We start from the raw sequence: 22979 nt of genomic DNA on the forward strand, positions 1-22979 counted from the left end.
CAATATCAGCGAAAATAGGATGTGAGCTAACGTAGCGATTCCAAGGCAAGTATAGAACTAAGTGAATCAGTATAAATAGTGCAGTTGGAGTACTGCTCAGCTGCAATATGATCCAGGGCAAGAGATATGGCATACAGTTCAGCAGTGAACACAGAAGCTGTAGAAGGGATTCTGCATGCAACTACTGACCCATAGCAAACCATAGCAGAGCCCACTGAATTACCTGATTTGGAACCATCTGTATAAATGGGAACTGAATGATTGTTTGAAAGATATTCATTGAATAAAAGACGGTACTTCCAATCTGGAGTATCTGCCTTTTTTAGGTGACTGAAAGAAAGGTCACATTTGGGGGCTGTAATAAGCCATGGTGGGATGGGCCGACCTGTGGAATCTGCAATGTTATCCAACGACAGACCCATTCATCCAATTGCTCCCGGATGCTAAGGCCAAACGGAGCAATGACAGATCGTCTGTTCTGAAAAAGTACTGCCCACCGAGGAAGGAAAACACATTTCCAGGTGGGATGCTTTGGTAAGGAATGAAGTTTCTAAGTATATTGTAAAGATAGTTGCAAACGGTGAAAGTGTAGAGAGGGTTCATGAGATTCAATGTATATACTTTGAACTGGAGAGGTACGGAAAGCCCCAGTGCAGAGGCGAAGTCCTTGGTGATGAATGGGGTCCAGCATCTTTAAGGCGAGGGTCTGGCAGAGCCATAGACCATTGATCCATAATCGAAGTTTCGATCTAATAAGAGCACGATATACCTTTAACATTGAACAGCGATCTGCCCACCAACTGGTAGAAGAGAGAACACGGAGGATGTTCAGTGCTCTTGTGCATTTGACCCGAAGCTGCTTTAAGTGTGCTATAAAGGTCAGTTTACGATCAAAGATAAGCCCCAAGAACTTGGTCTCCGGGACCACTGGCAGCAAAACTTCACCGATATGAAGTTCAGGATCAGGGTGAATACCCCGTCGACGGCAAAAGTGCAGGCATACAGTTTTGGAGAGAGAGAAATTAAAGCCGTTCGCCAGAGTCCACTTCCGTACACAATTGAGGGCGGTTTGTAGTTGCTGCTCAATATATCTCATGTTTGTCGACTGACATGAGATGTGAAAGTCGTCGACATACAGCCCATTCGCAACAGTGAGAGGGAGTTGTTCAGTGATGGCATTTATCTTTATACTGAAGAGTGTAACACTCAATACACAGCCTTGAGGGACTCCAAGTTCCTGTACAAAAGAACGGGAAAGTGTCGAACCCACACGAACTTGGAATCTCCTGTCTATTAAAAATTTTTTAAGAAACATGGGTAGATGGCCATGTAATCCATATGTATGGAGGTCTCGCAAAATGCCATACCTCCATGTTGTGTCGTAAGGCTTCTCTATGTCAAAGAATATTGATACAAGATGTTGGCGGTTGAGAAAGGCTTCTCTGATAGATGTTTCAAGACGAATTAGGTGGTCTGTGGTGGAGTGCTGTCGACGGATCCCTGCTCATGGAAAATTATTTATCTGTACATGGGTGGTTTTTCCTATATTTTAGTTTGGCTTGTTTGAGGCAATGAAGTGAGATGGGGCAGTATGAAAATGTCGAGTGAGATTGCCAAAAAGACTGTAGAGAGTTTTAAACAGAACAGTTACACCTCCTCTTTCATCAAAAACTCCTTGAAGAAGACCACAACAGAAAAAAGATCAGAAAGTCACTATCACTACCACCATTTACCTTCCATACCAACAACACTTCAGTGAAACTCAAATGCACAGCCAAGAAATTCAACATAGATGTCCAGTGGAAATCCTACAACACTTTAAGGTCCATTCCGGTAAAAAACAATGTTCCTGCAACAATACATACATTGGAAAAATGGGAAGGAAACACATAACAAGAATAAAAAAAACATAAAGATTGTACAAGACTCATGAAAACACAAAATTCAGCCATTGCGGAGCATGCCACATGAAATGGACACAGAATAAACTAGGAGAAAACTAGAATCATCAACACAGACAAATTCTGGAAGACCAGAAAAATCAAAGAATCATTTTATATTAACACTACTGAACCTTCATTAAATAGAGATTCCAGATTAGAGGTGAGTAACCTGTGTCTACCTTTGGTTGAATATACAGGAAATCTTTCCTCCAATCAGAAACAGTGATAATCCAACCAATCATAACACACTCTCCACAATTCACCAGGACATTATAAAAGACAAACAACACCTTACACACACATTGACCTGAAGATGAAAGACAGAAGACTTTCAAAACATCGTCCTATACACTTGTGCCTCCGCAACAGGCAGTTGCCATCCATTCTACAAAGTTTCATCAAGTTAGATTATGCTAGCTTAAGTATCATAAGATGTTCAGCCCAACTCATTTCACTACTTATGGAATTTTATTGTTATACAAAAGCTTTATTATCCTGCATCTGAGAAATGTGGGCAGTACCAAATGAGTGAAAATATTTTACATAAAAAATGTTTGACACTTTACTAATGTTTTAAAGTACTGTATTTCTACATGAATCAGAAATAATAAGAAGAAACAAGTAAATGAAAACTTTAGACTAAATTATATTAGAAACTTAACAGTAGTATGATGCATAAAAAAATTGAGGTATTACAGTTATTTCTTTACAGAGCAACTATATATATATATGTATATTTAAAATTATTAAAACTGAGCTCTTTACTGTTTTAACTATACAGTAGGAGTCACACATACATAAGATTAGTAAGCTGACACAGTATAAATACTTCTTCTCATGATGAATATATTACACACATATTATACCAAGAAAAAAAACAGCAGAAACATTGGTTAGTGAGAATGCATATACACAGTACAAAATATTACATTTACACTAACCTTCTTTATGTGGCTCTGTAGTTGCTGTCTAAAGGCAGGTGACTGGCTGTCCATATTTAAGGGTATAAATAACTTAACAAGTTCAAGATCTATTGAATTCAGATGAACCGGTAATTTTTTTTGCTTCACAAAGTAGCCAAAATGCGTCTATTCTGATCTAGTAAATACATACAGCACAGAAAAAATACAATAGCCTTAATTGTTCTGTCATCTGAAATACATTAAAACTGACACTTTAAGTCTGGAAAAATATTAACTATAACATAATTCTTTAATACTACATTATTTCTTTGATTATGCTAATAATTAAATATTTTGTTCTTTCTATGCTTCCTCATTCTAATTCTATGACCCACTCCTTTCACTTTCAGAATTTATAAAAATCTTGTATAGACATACATGATTTTTAATGTCTCATATCCTCTCTTATTGAAAAATATCAGCCAATAACCATCTCTGATATAGTAATAACCCACTAATTATAATTTCACTACAGTTTCTCTCACAAACTTACCAGATTGGTAAAAAAGCAGGAATAAAACAAGCAGATGTAGGTATCTCTTTGAATTATGAAATGTATAAAACAATTACAGGATAATCAATACTTGTAATATTTTTACAGCTATGACAAAGCAAAACCACTGTTATAAAAGAATACCATTCTCCAAGCAGAAAGTCATTAGACTATTTATGTATTAGTAAAAACAACTAAATTACCACTCCAAGCTACCAAACAGCATACAGAGAAAAAACTTCAAATAAAATGTGACTGTGGCTTTCTACATAAATGTGAAGGCCTATAATTACCATTGCAAGTATATTCAGCATAACCATAACATTCACATGATAGAATACACAATCATAGATATGCACAAACAGTTAACTGTTCTGCTAGGGTTATGAATATGGTAAAATGCCACATTATTAAAATATTTGAAAACAAAACAAACTGTATTTACTTGTCCAAAGAAAGCAATTTTTTTTCCCTAAATACTCAGTAGAACATAGTACCAGTTTAAAGATCCAAAAACATACACAGCCAAAACTAATGTATGAACCATAAAACTATAAGATAAAGAATAGTTACAATAGTAAAAACCTCAATATATGAAATATAAAATTTTAGTCCTATTTGTATTAATGACACAAACTAGAGTACCCTACACACAAATGTACTTTTCTGTTAGGTCTCCCTTTATATAAACTACATAATCCTCATTTTTGAAAGCAAAATAATCATGTTATACTTGTAAGGGTATTAAACTACAATAAATAATTAAACTTCTGGAAGGAGTATCATTAAGAAACATACAGTTACACTGCAAACATATTTTCAGAAAGAGAAAACATAACTGACATGTCAGATTAATCAGTTGCTGAGAAAATACTGCTGATCAAATGTAGAATTAAAACACAAAACTACTTGAATAAAGTACCAAAATTTTAATATACAAAATTTAGTACATATTTAAAGTTTATGACAAATAGGTTAAAAAATGGTCTCATATACCATAAAATACAGTAACAACACCCAGTATACAAAACATTCAAGACAAATATATACACTTATGTACCAGGAGTAAAGTTGAATAAATATAATAACGTGATGTTTGGCAACTAGTTTACAAAATGTACAAAACGATTGTGAATGTAGCATGTAGAATTTCATGTAAAATTAATTTTTTTATACGATTACAGATAAAACTGGTAAAACATTAAGGAAGAAGCAAATGAATATAGTGAGATAACACATTTGGAGAAATATTTGCATTTCTTTGAACCAATAACAATGTATGTTTCAAGATCATTCACAATATTACCTGATCATCAGCATGTACTAAGGCTTCTTTCATCACATGCATAGGCAGTATATCTCGCCATTTATTACTACCTGATTGAGCTGAAGCAGAACATGGCACCCCAGTAACTCCACTGTTATACGTATACTTAGCACATTTCATTAAGAATGTCAAATAGCATCCTGAAAAAAAATTACTACAATACATACCTTGTTAAGCAATTACTTTGTGACTGAAATAGTACTGCTACAACATTAAACTTAACATTTTCTTAAATCAAAATAATACTTAACTTCTAAAACACTTATAGTTATTACTCTACTGCCAGGGTTTCTTCTTCTGCTCATCTAAGCATGGTTCTGATTCTTTCTCACTTACTGCAGTCTTTTATACCCCACACAATTGCCCTTGAGGATATTTATCTCATGATATTCTCCACCTATGTCAAAGCTCCCTCTATCCTGGTACTGTATATAAGAACCTAATTTAGATAATATTACCATATTTTCAATCACAGATTTTAATACCAGCTCTTACTGGGGATGAAGTGCAGGAGAGTGTCTGTGGAGGTAAGTATCAGTGGAAATGCATTTTAAATTTTAAAACATGTTAACTTCCCAAACAAATATATCTTCAGTCTGCAGTTATGAACTTTCATCCTCACACCTCATTTGTGTGGGCATAGTACATTCCACTTGCCCTCAGATTTATGGGGAGGACACAGAACAACTGTGCTCAACCAAGAACTCATGAGTGCACCACTCTGCATTCATAATTATCAAGAGAGAGTGAAGTCCCTTCAATGAACAATGTAATGTCAAAGCTCCCTCTATCCTGGTACTGTATATAAGAACCTAATTTAGAAAATATTACCATATTTTCAATCACAGACTTTAATACCAGCTTATACACTGTCATAATTATCAAGAGAGAGTGAAGTCCCTTCAATGAACAATGTAATGAATCTATATGGATCAAAAACACAGCTGAGTATCAAATCTGAACCAATATTATGAGTTGGCTCTTGTGTGGACTGGTGGTTCTCCTTCTACATCTGGGAAAAAAACAGTCTTTGATAACAAAAACAAATTATAAATTTCTAGGTTAGTTAAGAACACAGTTTCTTACATTTAGAATTAATTGAAGAAATCCTGCTGGCCATAGCCCCTTGGAATATTTTAAGAAACCTTAACTTACACAGAAAACTAAGAGTATTAGTTAGTAAGCTTGAATTTAATTTCTTTAACTTTAGCTCAAAATAATCAAAGAACACATTTATGTAGATACATATACATTTATATATAAGTAAAGTATTTTGCACAATTTGTATTCAGACCAACCATGTTTGGTTTTTTTTTAGCTGTAAGAAGAGTAAAATTAGTCATTAATGCAATACTTTAATAAAAGAATTAAAAAATTTTCAACATACTCAAAAATTTATGTTCCAGCAAGGGAAAATATACACATACAGTAAATAAAATCTGGCAAATAAAGAGAATTTAATGCAATTTATTTCCACCCAATATTACAACATCTTATACAGATTTTTTAAATACAAACTAGTGGTTACAGTGCATGACATGCACAAAGTACTGAAAGATTTGTTTTATTTTGAATTTTTGCACAAAGCTACACAAGTGTTATATGTGCTAGACTGCAGGGAAGGCAGCTAGTCATCACTACCCACTGTCAACACTTGTGCTACTCTTTTACCAATGAATAGTAAAATTAACTGTCACATTATAATGTTTCCATGGCTGAAAGAGTAGGCATGTTTGGTGTGAAGGTAATTTGAACGTGTGACCCTCTGGTTATGAGTTGAGCACCCTAATCACATGGCCATGTCTAGCCAGTACTGAAATAAAAATATTTTATGATAAAATAATAATAATTTAGAAAAATACTGTATATTTATATTAATAAGTGCTTCAATATTTAAAATGTTCAAATTATCATCTAAACAAATGTTTCTTACCTGTACTGGAATCTGGTTCAGGTGGCATTAACTCAATTATGTAGGGAACTGAATAAGGATCTGTCTTTAGTAGCTTTGGAAGGACATACTGTAGAGTAGAATATTCTCATTTAGTACGGTAAGATATCCAACTTTGTTACAAATATTTCATAATGTTTATCCAGAAAATGTACACCAAATATAAACATTCATAGAAACTTTTGAAGTTACATGTAATTTTTATAATGCAATATTAAACAAAGTTATAGCACAATTTTAATCTTTCCCTTTCACTTAAGAAAAAAAAAAGACAGGAATATTTGAGTTGTAATGATAGGTTATTATATAAAAAATGAAGTATCTATTATAAAAAAAAATCATTGGCTATAGCTAGTATATAAATTCCTTGTCCTTCGTTAAAATAACATTACTTGTCAATCATACAAAATACATTTTAAAGCCACTATACCACTAACTGCTTAAATTTGTCATAGTTCATGTGATCCTGGTTGTGGCTTAAAATTCAAAAAATGTATTCAAAAATAATTTAGCTCTATCTGAACAAGAGAGTCAAAGTATGCATGCCATGAAATTTTTACAGTTATATTTAAAATTTAATAAACAACTTTATTATCAATCTATGTCAATGAGCTTGGCATGAAAATATCTACTATATAAAAACAAAAAGCCATCCACCTCCTCAATATCTTAGCTGTTGCATTATTGATCTACACGCAATTTGCACAAAATGACAACACTTTGTGTCTTGATACAGGTTAGTTTAGTTACTTTAGAATACCATTTGATTAAGTGAATTATTCATCCTGCTCTTTTATTACAAAACACTCTGTTATAATTCCACTTTAAAATCACCATCATAACTGTTGGTTACCCCACTCGTATAATTTTTTTTTTTTTTTGTAAATATCCACTTAGGCTGATTCAATTAAGTTAAAACATTGTGAAAAAGTTGAATTATTCTTCTCTACCTTGTCATTACCATACATTCTATGATAATTTCACTTTAAATATCAACAGCATATGCTCTACATGACTAAGCACACAATCAAGCAGTCTAAATCTATTTTTCAAACTATGTTTTTAATGAGTATTTATACACTGACTGAGGTCTAGAATATTTCACACCTATTAGATATTATGATGCAACAATACTCAACTAAAATTATTAGAAAACCACATAAGGTTCTAGTAACATGATGCAGTAATATAACAATTGTTCAATAATAATTGAACTCCACAACACAGGATTCATAAATAATTACGAGAATAAGCTTGCCATAAACTATCATTTCTAAAAATAACTAAATTTAAAATTCAGAGATGATTTCTAGCATTTAAGTTAGAAGAAAGAAATTACTTTAGTATGAAACCAGGTCTGTTAAAAAACATACACTTCACTAATAAAAGCCACATATATGTAAAACAGACGACACACTAATTTAGTTATATAATTAAATTAATGATATGATGACAGAGATTATGATGAGTAATAAACTTGAATTGGGTATACACATGCCCCACACTTGATATTACTATTGCCCAAAATCATAATCATTGGATGAAATTCTCAATTGTGTTTGCTTGGTTATCAAGGAAACATAATGCAACAGCATCACCTAATTTTTTCCAACTTGGCTACATCTATTTAATAACCTGCATGCTCTATTCACAGCATATTTCAATTTTCAAATTGCTTTTTCAGTTTAGTAGGGTAAGAAAGCCAAAACCAGAAAGACAGCCCAAAGAGAAGACCCCCCAATATGCATAATAAAATTCATTGCCTTTATTATCACAATTAATCATTTGCACGATCATGCAGTGGATCAAGTAATAACAAGTCTATAAAAATCAAGATGTTTGCATGTTTCAATCTACAAAGATTTATCAGAAAGAAAATTTGAAAAAGGTTACAGAAGTCAAAATGCTAATCAAGCATTACTTAATGGCAATGTCAAAATATGTAATAAAAATGCTGCCTTTCTTGAAATACCAGAATCTGGATAATTATTCTTTTTACATATATTATTTCTAGATTTCATTTCTATAAAATTTTTTAATAAAAAACTTTAGATATTTGAAAAATAAAATTCATCCTTATTTCCATTCATATGACTGGCATTCAGTTTGTAGTTTAGAATTTAAAAGTTTTATATTATCTAAGTTTTACATTCATAATTTCATCCAAGAAAGCATTTAAATAGATTCTCAACCCTCACTTCTCTGTAGTATGTAATGCATCTCTAAGCCGACTTTAGTTTTTCTGTTTACACTTATATGACCTTCTGAGTGTCTCATCAATAACACAGTCATACTGTATACATTTACAAGCAAAATATATATTTTTGGCCTCCAAGTCACATGTTCTTCAAATATAAAATAAACTCACATGCCACAATCTTCTATTGCATCCTGTTTTCTATAAAATATCAATAATTTCTCTGTTCTATGCTACTGAATTATTTACAGCCAAATAAAGAGTAGATTGTTCTTTATAACATTTATTAGGTGGTTACTTCATTTTCACAGATATAAATATTTAGACTTTTTTATGATCTTGCTCATCTGTTAAGCAGGAAAGGGATTTTTTTTTACTTATTTACTTCTTAGTAGTAAAGTTAGTTAAATTACAGTTATTCTAGGGTAATCTTTTTTATTGCTTAACATATTTTCCATGTTCTAAAATGTATATATGAAAGCTACACAAATTTGTATTTAAAGAACTAACTGAATAGAAAAACTGAGGTCTAGCTCATTTATGGTTTGGAATTACAAAGATCATGCAAATCATGTACTTCTCTTATGGTATGTCCAACCTGAATCTAATTACCTACTGCTGCACTTATTACTTTTGAGGGAAAGATCAATGCTCAAAGTAAAATAATAAAGCCATCATTTAAAGAACTGTACGTGCATGGTTAACAGTTGAAACTTTAAGAATAAGAACTATGTGACACAATTGGAAACTATGCATCAAAATAAAAGTTACTGTTCAACTTCTTTGATACTTTTCTACTTTCCATTTCAGCTATACATTGCAGTTAGTGTTAAGATAGACAAAATAGCAGATAAGATATGATGTCATACCAAACAAATCTGGATCTGCTTAGACAATTCTAGTGATTATATACATGAAATATAAAAACTTTATGATAAAAGACAGTTTCTTCATTTTTAACATGAAAAATATCTTGCACGCAGACAATTCAGATAAGTTAGTAAATTCACTAAAATGTATTTAATTTAAATACTTTATTATTATGTGTGAGTGTGTATGTTTAACACTTTTTATGTTTATTAAAAACTTGCCAAATGTCATGAAGATATATTGGATAAAATTAGAATTACAGTGAACATTAAATTTTTAATACTATGTCAGTCCACTGAACCAATCTGTACACCCTGGGTTAAAGTCATCTCATTTTTCTTTACCTGAATACTGTTTTAACTTTCATATTCAGGAAGATATGTTGGTTAAAACAACTATGGACTTGAGTCACTCTAGGATTAAAATACAGCAAGGCATGGCTAACTCTGATGTACTTCATTAGAACATGGTCACGTGTGGAAAGCATCAACTGCTTTAAAAATAGTTTCAAGTGACAGTGTTTTAATTTGCATTACGTTGCATGTATTTCTTTAACTACAGTAGAACCTCAATATTAAGGACACCCTCATGACTACATCTTAATGCCCTCTATAGCAAGGCACCCTTAATATCAAAATGACCCATGCAAAGCTGGATTTCATGTTGACCACACTAAATTTCTGAATTTTAAGACTCTCTGTTTTGTCTGGTGTATGCATTTAAAGCCATTTTTGTTACAAATATCTAAGCAATGTTTTCATGCATACTCTAAAAACATTAAATAAATGGATCAAAGAAATATTTTTTTTATATAAATTCTACTTCATAGGTATGAAAATGCTTGAATTGTTGGTATTTTTTACTAAAATCTAGAAGAATAACTAAAAAAATACTTTGAAAAACAAAGATGTTCAGTACTCACAGTGCTATGAGTAGTAGTAAAGTTATTTAAAAAAGTTTTGAAAATAACTCTAAAGGGTCATGACATGCACAATTTGACTTGGCAGAAGCAAACCCATTAAATGTCTACTTTATCAACTGCCCATGCAGAGAATGAGACTGAAGACACTGCCCTTAATCCAAAATACTTAAGTAGCTATTACTGCAAGATTTATTTTAATTAAAAATAATAATAATAAAAAAAGAGACTGAAAAGGTTTGCTCTTAAAGGTGTGGTGCCCATTGTTTTGAGCTTCTACTGTATGAATTTTCATCTTTTACTTCCCTATATAGAAATGAAGGTCTATGACTTAAGCAAATTATATTATCATAGTAAATGATTTTTTTCACAAAGATGCAAAATTAAACTGATGTTTTTAGAGAACATAAAGATTCTTGGAATGACCAGAAGAAACTGTACATTTTAATTTCAAATACTCTATTTTTTTACATTCTTTTATTCATCTATATGAATATGTTCTATATCATTAGAACATATTTGTATATTTACTACACTTCCAAGTATTTCTAAGAACACGAGTTTGTGAAATGCTTCATGGAACTGTATTTTACCAATTATAACTAAAGAACTTTTAATTTCTTTCATTATAGACAAACATTTGTATTATACATAATGTTAATTACACTCCATACCAATTATGCACATATGCTTATACTGTCTAAAGTTGTTGTAAATATGTGCCACTGGTATCTGAGTGACAAATTTAGCACTTATATGTGATTAACAGCAAGTTCTGAACTGTTCAACAGTGTAGTGCCGTCAATGTAAATTTATAGCTGGTCTATGCATTACAGCCATTTATGAAGAAGAATATGTATAGTGACCGTTTAGCAATAAAAATCCAAAGGATAAATTTATAATTTATTTTTATGTTCTCTATGGATGTAGAACTCAGCAGTGGAGTTTAAAAAAGGAATAGGTTTTCAAACTTTACTCCAAGCAATATCCTCATTTGCAAAGTGAAGGTAAAGAGGGCCATTGATATGAAATTGAGTACATCTCTTGGTTTCATTCACAATATAATAAACAATATTATGGAGTTGATAAAATGTTCAAATGTTTCTATCCACATCTAGAAAACTATATCTGTTTTAATAATAAAAAAAAGGGTTAAAGGAACTAAAATCACAACAAACTCACTTGATCACATGCACACTTGGTAATTCTTCTAAAATGACTTCAATCAACACCTGTGCCTTAGTTTTTCTTAAAGATGGTTTTGGAAGCCATGCTGATGGCCTACGCTGTTGGTTTAAACAGACGTTCTGGAAAAAACATAGCATACAATCCTGATCTTGACACCAACTCTGTTCATGTTGTCAAAGTATTTGACACTCTTCTGCAGCCCCTACAGCCAGAATACTATTTGTTTGCCAACAGGGTACTACACTTCAGCAGCTATGTAGACTTTCTGTACACACATAGCTTCAATTACACTGGCACACTTAACATCAACCATGTCAAAGTTTCTAAAGAAGTGAATAGCCTAAAACTTGGCCATCAGGAGTTGAATCTTTTTTTTTTGGACTCAGGAAACAAAACACTGTGGGTTTTGTACAGAGATGACCACAACAAGCAGTCATCTGAATAGCTGAAATCACATGGACCAGGTAGTGAGATATTAATGTATGCACAACTGCAAAACACAGAAGTGATAGAAGAAAGTAAACCACTGGATTATCAAAGTAATTCAAGTAAATTACCACATCCTGTACAGTTTATGCCAGCCAAATCAGACAAAGAAAGTGAGTCAGCAAGTTTTCAAACAAAACTTTATTTATGACCTCACAAACAAAACTGCAGTAGTGACCTTATAAACTATCCGCAAGGGATTTCAAAATATGGAAAGGAAATGAAGTGAAGAGGGTGATTGAAGCCAGATGTTCTATGAAAAAAGAACCAAGACTGTGTGTAATGTAGTAGACCTAGAAAATATCATCATTCCAGTTATGTTTACATAGGATGCATAGACAGACCACATCTGTGTCCAAGAAGTGTTTTATGCTGTATCACAAGCAAAACAACAAACAGCACTAGACTAGACACAATGTCTGCTATACATAGACTGTATGTATCTGTAAAATGCTGTTTTGATTTTTAATTTATTACTTTCCTTTAATGTAATGCATACTTATGCACTATTCTCCAATAAAATGAACTTCACTAATGGTCACAAGGACAGTTATGAATATATATTTCAACAATCTTCATACAACCATAACATATCCAGTCCCAGCACTTCCCCATGGTGAATATCTACTGCAATAGCTCCAAAGTGACAGGTAGTTAACTTATCTTCTCAAAATCTTCACATTTTTAGTAGAACATGAATCTACATCCATTTCCCAGTACTATGATACATAAATATGATATACATATTTTGATAATTAAAAATACATATTCATGCAAACATTTTTGCTCCATTCAAAGCAGTCATGTATGTTGTGGTTTGCCTATAAAGGCCAACACTGTAGAACAAAAACTTCTGTAGCTATCTTGTCAGAGTTACAAAATAGTTAGAACTGTATAATTCAATATTACTCTCAGAAAAAAAACAACAACTAAATATATGTGTGAGTAATAAGCTACCAAATAAGATATTTTTTGTTTCAAGATTGCTTAAAAATTAAATAGGTAAATAGCTCAATACCTATCAATTACAATTATTGTTAATAGGTAATTTAAATGAGCATTATTAATTAATAAAGAATTAAAAATAATTTAGTGCATTTCCACTCCTCATGAATCATCTGTAGTCATAATAGATTAAAGCTTGTGGTAATAGCACTCAAAAATAATGTTGAGGGTATCCCGTCTTATCTAGCAAAATCCAAAATGCCAAAGTTAAACTAGTTAAGCATTATGGAAAATCAAAACAAGTGTTGAGAGATGAGTAATTAAATGTCTCACTTCCTCTGTATTTCACTCCTGCTGGCATTAAATTATTATATACACACACACACACACAGACAGCATATCATGTTTAACTTAACAGCTATTAGTTAAACTTTCTTTGAGGTGTCACATCATCTTTTTGTGTTAAAAATTACAATAATTTATGTTACATCAACATATTAAAAACAATGCCATCAAAACAAGTTGTTTCTCAACATAAAACATTGATTAGTAAATAACTTACAGTAGAAATAGCTGTCATTTGAGTCTTGTTGCCTTTCAAAAAAGTAGCAACTAATGGTTTTAACCAAACAGATCTCCAAGATGAACCAGACTCTTCCATGTGGCTTCTACAAAGTTTATTTATAAGTTCTGTAACCTAAAAAAAAGTATATTACTATGAGGATGTCTTACTCACATCTTTCTTTTTTCTTTTTTTTAGTAAAATAGGTCAATTTGATGATTTCATTACTGTAAAAAAACAACAACTAAACATCTTAGAAATACAGGTTTCAGAGAAAATGAAAAAACTTCACTGCTTTCATATTTTTTATTTCATTTTGCTTGAATTTAAGCATAATAAAATTCATGACTGCATATAAGTCTACCTTCTGTGAAAAACAAAGTTTACATTGATTTGAAAACCATGAATGATTTGTATTATTTCAAAATGCTTTGTGCAAAAATTGTATGCTAAGACAAAAATAGAGTTTCTTTCCATTTTAAATGGTACACAATATTCCAACAAATCACTTGGATAGAAACATGGGTTTTCTCAATGTTATCGTGAAAGTTGATCATACCATTATGAATGTTTTCAAAAACATCAACAAAACTGGTATTTCTTTACTAAAAATCACTCATGCAGCAAAACAAGAGATGCTCCAAATAATGACCCCAAGTTTTTTCTCTTAATCTATAAAAACCCACTATCCTACCTAAAGTGCAATTAAAAACAAATATGACAAAAATTACTAATATTATGCATATCTCCAGTACACACATAGACCTTAAAAAGAACATGTTGTTTCAGTAATAAATGCTCAGAGCAAATAAATAATCAGAGTAAAACAAAAATAATTTATGCCTTTTGTTCTAGAATGAATGTAAATTATAACACAAAACCACAAATGTTTAGTCTAAATAGCTTAAATCTCATAATACTATACATTTATATACATTTGTTATTGTTATGTTATTGACCCTTCAGCAGTACCTAGCTACCATTACAGAAGTTGCAATGATATGATACACATGCATTCATGTTACCATATCCAATAATATAAAGCTGACCTTTACAAAGTTACATCGTGACTTTGTTTTAGTGGAACAGTATTTTGTAAAATACAGTCACACATCAGTTATAATACATTACATGTATATATACACAGTATAAGGTCTTCAATTTCAGATATTTTTCTTGAAACATAAATCAGTAAACAAAGAAATATTGAAAACTATGATTTTTATTCTACTTATAAACTTTACATTTATTTTCCCATTTGCCATAGATTGCTAAGCTTTGTCGAATTTTGTATGTGAAGAATGGATGGGAAAAAAATGGTAGGTGGTAAAAGTCTGAAAGTCTGAGAAACACAAACAAAAGGGTAGTGTGTGTGTGTGTAAGACAAAAGACACGAAAGCCTAAGAAACACAAACAAAAGGGTAGGGTGTATAAGACAAAAGACATGAAAGTCTGAGAAACACAAACAAGAGTATTGTGTAATACAAAAGACATGAAAGTCTAAGAAACACAAAAAAAGGGTAGTGTGTGTGAGACAAAAGACATGAAAGTCTAAGAAACACAAACAAAAGGGTAGTGTGTGTTAGACAAAAGACATGAAATTCTAAGAAACACAAACAAAATGGTAGTGTGTGTAAGACAAAAGACATGAAAGTCTAAGAAACACAAACAAAAGGGTAGTGTGTGTGAGACAAAAGACATAAAAGTCTAAGAAACACAAACAAAAGATAGGGGATTTGAACCTCTAACTCCAGATGAGATAACAAAGAAAGGAAAATGAAGCATGTATACCCCAATGTAGTGGGAAAAATAATATGTAAAAAACATACTTGCAAAACTTAAACATGAAATTATGAATAACAGCTGAGGTAGAATCAAGAAAATATAGGTAGGAATAATGTGGAGCAAAGATAAGTGGGGGAAAATCAGCAAAAGTTCTTCCAACAGAAACAAAAACTAAGCTGAGGTGTGTTAGTGATAAAAGAAAGCTATGATGACATGAAAGACTTGAAAACCATTTACATAAAAGTCGTCACCTCTCCCAACAGACAAAAGACAAAGCCAGTATCAATGTACTTGTTTCATATTAGACAAATTGGTAGTTGCTGATACTTGAGAAAGAATGCCTTTGGAGATACTTTCACTGAAAAATGCCTCTATCCAAAAGGCTAATGAGCAAAAACAAAACACATTTTCACACTTGAGTGCCAAATCAAGAATGATTACTGTAGTCTATAGTACAGAGATATAGTCAACTGCACTAGGAGGGTATGTTACACTCCTATTGGTGAAAACCATACAACTAATGTATAAATGAGAAATTTAAACCTAATACTGGCTTACCATATATAATCAGCTCATGCTGACCATTACTGCTTCACTACACATAACCAGCTCATGCTAACATTTACCAGTTCACCACACATAATTACCTCATGCTGGCCAGTACTGGCTCACCATACATGACCAGCTGATGTTGACCAATACTGACTCATTATACAGGTCAGTAATGGCTTAGTAGCAAGTAACTACTTGAGTGTCTCAAACACAACACAGAATGGTAACCTGTAATGGCCAGCAGTAATAGATGATGATGGAATTTTAAGTACAGGTTATTCACATTTTCAAAAAAAATGTTTATGACATGAAAAAACTATTTTTACACAGTGCAGAAAAATAACTACAGTGGAACCCCTCTAAAGCAGTCACCTTTGGGACTGAGACAAACTGGCCTGATTAGAGGGTTCCACTGTACATAATTAGGGATTATGTAAACAAAAAAGGGACTGTGATTGAATGATCACTTTCAAGGGGTGGCCGCTTAGAGAGCTTCCACTGTATAAATAAACATAAAATGTGAGAATGAACAAAACAATTCAAAGACTACTTACATGACATGCAAGATTGGCTTCTGTTAAAGCTTCAAACAAGTCTTCAGAAAGTGAAGGACAGAAGTGCAAAATCTTTTTTACAGCCTATCTGTTCTACAACACAACTCAGAGTGCCATATTTACCTTGTCTATGTGCTGGCATTTTAAGTGCAGACACTGTGACATCACGCAAAAATTCATTTGAAGTTGATTCTAAAATAAAAATTATAAATTATATTATTAAGTGTTTTTGTCAACAAGTTAGATAATATCAACTGTTAGAAAACATGAAGAGCCATATTATTTAACATTTCAAAAACACCAGTATTAACCAACTTGCTATTAAATTCGTTAAATTTCAAAAACACTTTATTTCAACTGATCCCTTTGTGTGTGGAAACATAAAAGCTTACAACTGTAATAACAAAACTAACTCAAACTTTTATCAAGAGAGTGTATATATAAAGATGTGTAAGTTTATATATATGCAAGTTTCCAGAAAAGATAATCTAAAATTAATATCATATTAGAATGTTTACTGTAAAGTACAGTAGCATTCATCAACATGTTTTTGTCATTGAAAAATTGGAAAGTGTCATCAATCACACGGTAAATGCAATGTCACAACATACAGCATAATCCTTGACGTTACGACTCTCGGATAAAATAAACACATTGTCATAACCACAAGTGACAAAGGAAACCAAATTACTATCATAAACAACAGACATTATAATGTATGGATGAACAATTTGATAATGCATGGTTTATATGATTTGTTTAATAAGAACACCACTAACTCTTGTCATGAAAAAGTTAGAAACACTTTTACATTGTACAACCTTAACCCTAACCACATTACAAAATTATTTCTATCTAATTTTATTACTCTACAGTTTCATGCATTAGCTAAAATCATAGAGAAAAATATTCCTCATTGTCTAATTCTTACTGGTTTAAATTAATCATCCCATCTTTCTGACAAATTTACAGCTGATTAATTTTGTTTCTTTTTCTCACAACATAAACACTGCATTAAAGAATCAATATATGGTGTTGATGCGATCCTGTCTTTAAGACTATCACTTGATAATACTATGTTTTCTTTGTACATTGTATTTTTATTCACTTCAAACTATGAATAATCCATTAGCTGTTTTGAAGAAAGGTTAATTCAGGATCATATTTCCCCATTTGAATCTAAAGATATAAATTTGTCAGAAACTTATGTATCCCTTTTTTCAAGTAAATAAATTTTATTCTCAAATTCAAGAATCGACCATGGGATCAATCCTCTCCTTACTACTTTACAACATTCTCATGGATCAATTTGAAACCACTGTTCTTACTAAACATTTGTTTAAATAAAAACTATGGTTAAGGTATGTGGCCAATACATTTATAATACAAAGACATGGTTACATAAAGTTCAAATAATTTTTACACCAATAAAAAAAAATTACCATGATAAAATTAAATTTGCAATTATAAATTAACAAAATAGTCAACTTTTTTAAATATTTTCCTTTTTGTAATGAGAAATCTTCCTCTAGAAACCTTAATTTTTGGAAGCCTTTACTGTACCATTACATATAGATCACTGTTTCTTACTTTTTTCTAAAAACTGACATTCCATATCATAACTTACACATCACTTTATGTTTCATTAAACAATAGTGATTTTTTCAGTAAAATCAGCTATCTTAAGTTTGCAGTCATAGATACAGAAAATAACCTTATAATCAATGATGAAGTTGTTAACAAGATATCTCATAAAACAAAGTTGTCTAACTTTACAAATCTTTCACCTGTTTATATAAAAAGAAAGATAATTTAAAATGTAAAATAAATATATATATATATATTCCTGCTACTTCCAGCTCAAACAAGACCTTTTACCCAATACCACAGATCATCAGCCCAGCTTAGATATGACAAACATAGTCATGGTCATAATGTAATTCATATCATTAACTGCTTGAACAATAGATGTTTTTATGGGAATTTGATTAAGTTGGTGAACTGCAATCTTTATCAATTTCACTTAAGTTAACACACATCAGAATTAGATTATGATTTCTATTAACATGAAATTATTTTACTGTAACATCAAACTGTTTATCATTTATGTTATTTACTTATTTTACTCCAATATACTCATCATTCATCAGATAAGGAAAAATTAAAGAGTTAGTCAAAATAATTTTTAATCTCAGAATGGGTCAACTGCTCACAGCATCACTACCTTAGGAATTCCAACTTATAAGTGAGAGCAAAGAAAAATGTAATAACACATCAACCACACTATATTTGCTACATAAAGTAGTGATGGGGCCTTTTGCCCAATACCAAGGCTCATTAGGTTGGTTGGAAGAGCAAATAGTAGTAGAAAAATCATTACACACATAACAGGTGTGATGTTTGTCTCATATTGATCTCATGAATGTAATCACAAATGAAGCTATTATCTTGTAGCAGGAAACATCATAAGAAATACATGCTTAAATCACTTTCTATATTTGTAATAGATCAGTCTACAGACAAATAATATCTTGTAAAGCAATATTAGAGTAAGAAAGAATTCAACAACAAATCTGGCTGTAAAAACATCATCACAAAACTTCAAATTTTACACAGAGCTTGCAAGTTTCACACTGTTTTTAATCAAGAAATAATTGTTTACATATATTCTAGAAACACTTTACAAGTTAACTATTATTACAGTTGGCAATTTTGATATTATTGATCTTTCTAAAGACTGCTTCACAACTTTTTTAACAATATTATACAATTAAAAAATGAGAGCCACCTGGTCTTAATTTAGTAAAAAAATGCTTTCTGACATAACATTTTCTTTCTTCAACTGTAAGAAATGGATGTGTAATTTTATCTCCCTTGTTATACTGGAAAGTTATTTCATTTAACAAATTAACAATGTATTCCAAAGACAGTGAAATGGGTGTTAAAATTTTAATTAATACAATGTGCAGAAAAATGTTTTGACCTTCTTAGATGATCTTCAGGATAACAGAGAGAGCTTGCAATTGACCATTGCTGGAGACTCAGATAGCCTAGTTGCTTTGCACCATAAAATACCAAACCCACCCACCTAGCCATTCATTGCTGGGCACAAGTCTTATGGATGAGAGTGTAAACAGGTACGAGATTCTATGGGCGTTGCAGTTAAATGTTAGGTTATTAACTAGTACAGGTATAAAGGTGTTTCTTTATATTGGTTTAATTTTGGTCTGAGTTGTTGTATAATTATGGCTTCTTTGATTTTGTATTTGTTTACATTTATTTCTCTACTTAGTATCTAGATGTTTTCTATGGTTATATTGTGTTTATTTGATTTGCAGAGTTCAGAAAAAAGTGAAGGTTTTTTTTTTTAATCTGGTTTCCATTTTTCTGCTCGTTTCTCCAATATAGAAGTCATGGCAGTTGATGCATTGTATTTTATAAATTATGTTGGTGTTGTGCTTGTCAGTGTAGACATATTATGGATTTTAGTTTTGTACCTGGTGTTTAAATAAATTTAATGTTTATTGGAATGTTACATTTTGTTGTAAATATTTCCAAAAGTTGGTTATTTTTTTGCTAATATTTGGTATTCAGTAGTGTAAGGATTCATAGTTTGTAGTTTCTTTGAATTTATTATTGTTTGTTTGTTGTTGATTTAGGTTTGTATGTATAATTCTTTCAATGGTTTTTGAAAGAAAATTATTGATGTTCATGAAGTGTTGTTTCATTTGGTTGATTTCATGAATTTTTGTGTTTCTACAAAAATGAATAAAAATTTCATATTATCCATGTCTTATTTCCAAAGTTGTAATTGCAAAAAGAAAAGAAAACCAGTTAGAACACTAGTAAAAATTCTTCTCTATATCTAAAAGTTTCCTCAACATAAGTAGATACTTAACAGCTCTTCTAATGCATCGACACAGTTTCAAAAGAAGACAGGTACGAAACAGGAATAACAATGAATATGAAAATATTTTCTTTAGGTGAGTATTAAGAATTGCCATAAAAAAAAATATATATAAATATTCATATCAAAAAACAGTAGCACTAACTAATGAAAAGTCTTTAAATTACACTTTTATTTTCATGCACAGGAAATTTTATTTTGATGGTTTTATTTTACCAATTATTCTTAACAAGCCTGATTTATACATTGACCACTATCAATCACATACTTTTATTATTGTTACCTAATCAGACATTTCTAATATTCAAAGATTATCATATCGAAAATATACTTCACTGTTATGCTACTTTATGTAACAGATCTAACAAACATATATTTCAAATATTTTTATAAGACTAACAAAACTGTACAAAAAGAATTATGAGCAGAAGAAAGCTTGTTTGATTCAGGTCAATATTATTACTATTACACCACTAAATGGACTGATATGTGCATTACATTCAGAAACTAAAAATCACTTAATGTTCAGCCATTAAATATGCTACTGTATCTTCAAAACCACATTTTAAAAACAAACTGTTATTTTGACACAAGAAAAATAATAATAATAATCTTCATGTATAGATATATATAAGGCCTAAAAATGAAAATATTTATGAGCATTTGCTTTGTCCTTTGACTGAAATGATCTTACTGATATATTATATAAACATAGCAGATAATCTTTAATTTGTTTTCCTTATAAGTTCATTCTTTTTTCATATGAACAAAAGTGATTGATAATTAAAGTAGAGGCTATCATCCCTTGAAATTAATAGCCAATCAATCATCATGGACTATATTTTACTTGGTTCCTTCCCAACAAGTTCAACTGCTTCTAATGAAACAATACAAAGTTTCAAAATCTGTTACAAGTGACAAAAAGGCATTACTAACAAACCTTTTTTTGTTACAAGAGAGTGTAACATGAGAACATCCTTAAAAATTTCTTTTGTAGCATGTCGGACACCCTGTAAAAAAGAATACCATACCTTGAAAAAATTAAAAAGGTTGCAGGAATACAAATATAAATAAAAGTTTCCTCTCTTATTTATATATAAATGGTTCATATGAACATATATATGAACTACTTACAAAAATGTTTACATTATAAATAGATGTATAATGTTGTACATAAAATAAAAATTCACTATTATTACTAAAAACCAGGGATAACAACTGTAACATAATTTTGAGTTTCAGGCATCAGGTCTACTAAAAGTAGTTGTAAGACAGTTAAATAATAATGGCTCATCACCAAGTTACCAATTATGTGAGTCAACTAGCATGTTGACAATAAGTTAACATGATGAATATTTTCATTTCTGAAGGCAGGCTGTTACTCAAAGTTTACAATCTCATTATATAGAACCATTGATTAGAGACACTGGGTAACTACCAAAATCCATTGAGATATTTAGTGTTTTTTTCAGAATACAAGACATTAACACAGGAATGAAGATACATAAAATACAAAACAACTTTATTCAAAAATCAAGCAAAATTCAAGTTCATGAACTTTAAAACTGTATTCTCTATTTAAATGTCAATTTCATTGTGACTATTTAGTTCAACACTTCTGTTTACCTTCAGATTTTACTATTCAAAGGATTTACCAACGTCTGAAAATACGTGGAATAAAATAAATCAGTTCAAAAATATTTTAACAAAATCAATTTAGCACACTTGGTTTGTTTTATGTATTGGTCAAAAGCACTGTGGAACTAGTTAAAATCTGAGATAAGCTTCCACAGATTACTAGCTTCTGCAAAATAACATACCTTATTTCTATGTGTGATATTTCTATGAATTTGCAACTTTGAAATTTCAAAAGTTAACATTTTCCTCACCAGACAATGTATTTTCAATAGATACCTCTATATACAGTAATGCTACCTTCCTTGCATGTCTGCCTAAAAGATTTGCATACCACTAGCCTTAAGTTAACTCCTACCTAAATTAAGGTTTAGCATAAACTGTGCTGTTGCATGAAGACTTCATTATCATACAAAAGAAACTTTTCATTAATAGGAGGGTGACACAGCCTCCATACACAGAAACTTGCCATATGCACTTGCACTTGTGATACCTTCATTATTTGAGAAGGCAAGTGAAAAAAAAGTGCACTGTAAGTGGGAAAGACGGGTGAGAATGTGTGTGGAAAAACATTTTCAAATTAGGAAAATGTTAAATTCTGAGACAGTAACTAACTTATTCACATGGAAATAGTAGAATCCCACACTAAAGTGGTGGAGAGGACAGTATAAAATTTACTTAGATGAGCTTCCTTTTAAAAGCA

The 22979-nt window shown here is 31.1% G+C and overlaps 2 protein-coding genes across 3 annotated transcripts in view; both read right to left on the reverse strand.

Annotated features, from left to right (window-relative positions):
- Positions 1 to 3234, reverse strand: part of LOC143223967 (tRNA (32-2'-O)-methyltransferase regulator THADA-like) — a 36026-nt gene extending 32792 nt beyond the window's left edge. The window contains exon 1 of the mRNA XM_076452437.1: positions 2885 to 3234. Coding sequence (XP_076308552.1) covers positions 2885 to 2938 — 54 coding nt within the window. The 5' untranslated portion in view covers positions 2939 to 3234. The remainder of the gene's footprint in view (positions 1 to 2884) is intronic.
- Positions 3235 to 3280: 46 nt separating this feature from the next.
- LOC143222984 (tRNA (32-2'-O)-methyltransferase regulator THADA-like) lies at positions 3281 to 21651 on the reverse strand. Of its 2 annotated transcripts, none has more exons than XM_076450298.1 (5): positions 21582 to 21651; positions 16735 to 16926; positions 13844 to 13978; positions 6659 to 6746; positions 3281 to 4865 (listed from the first exon to the last, which is right to left on the reverse strand). In XM_076450298.1, exons 3-5 carry the CDS (start codon positions 13940 to 13942, stop codon positions 4693 to 4695), a joined length of 360 nt encoding a protein of 119 aa, XP_076306413.1. In that variant the 5' UTR covers positions 13943 to 13978; positions 16735 to 16926; positions 21582 to 21651; the 3' UTR covers positions 3281 to 4692. The 2 variants fall into 2 exon arrangements, with proteins under 2 accessions (XP_076306413.1, XP_076306414.1); XM_076450299.1 differs by having other exon boundaries at positions 3281 to 5737.
- Positions 21652 to 22979: the final 1328 nt, after the last annotated feature.

This window comes from Tachypleus tridentatus, chromosome 8 (genome assembly GCF_004210375.1).
Source record: "Tachypleus tridentatus isolate NWPU-2018 chromosome 8, ASM421037v1, whole genome shotgun sequence".
Taxonomy (NCBI): Eukaryota; Metazoa; Arthropoda; class Merostomata; order Xiphosura; family Limulidae; genus Tachypleus; species Tachypleus tridentatus.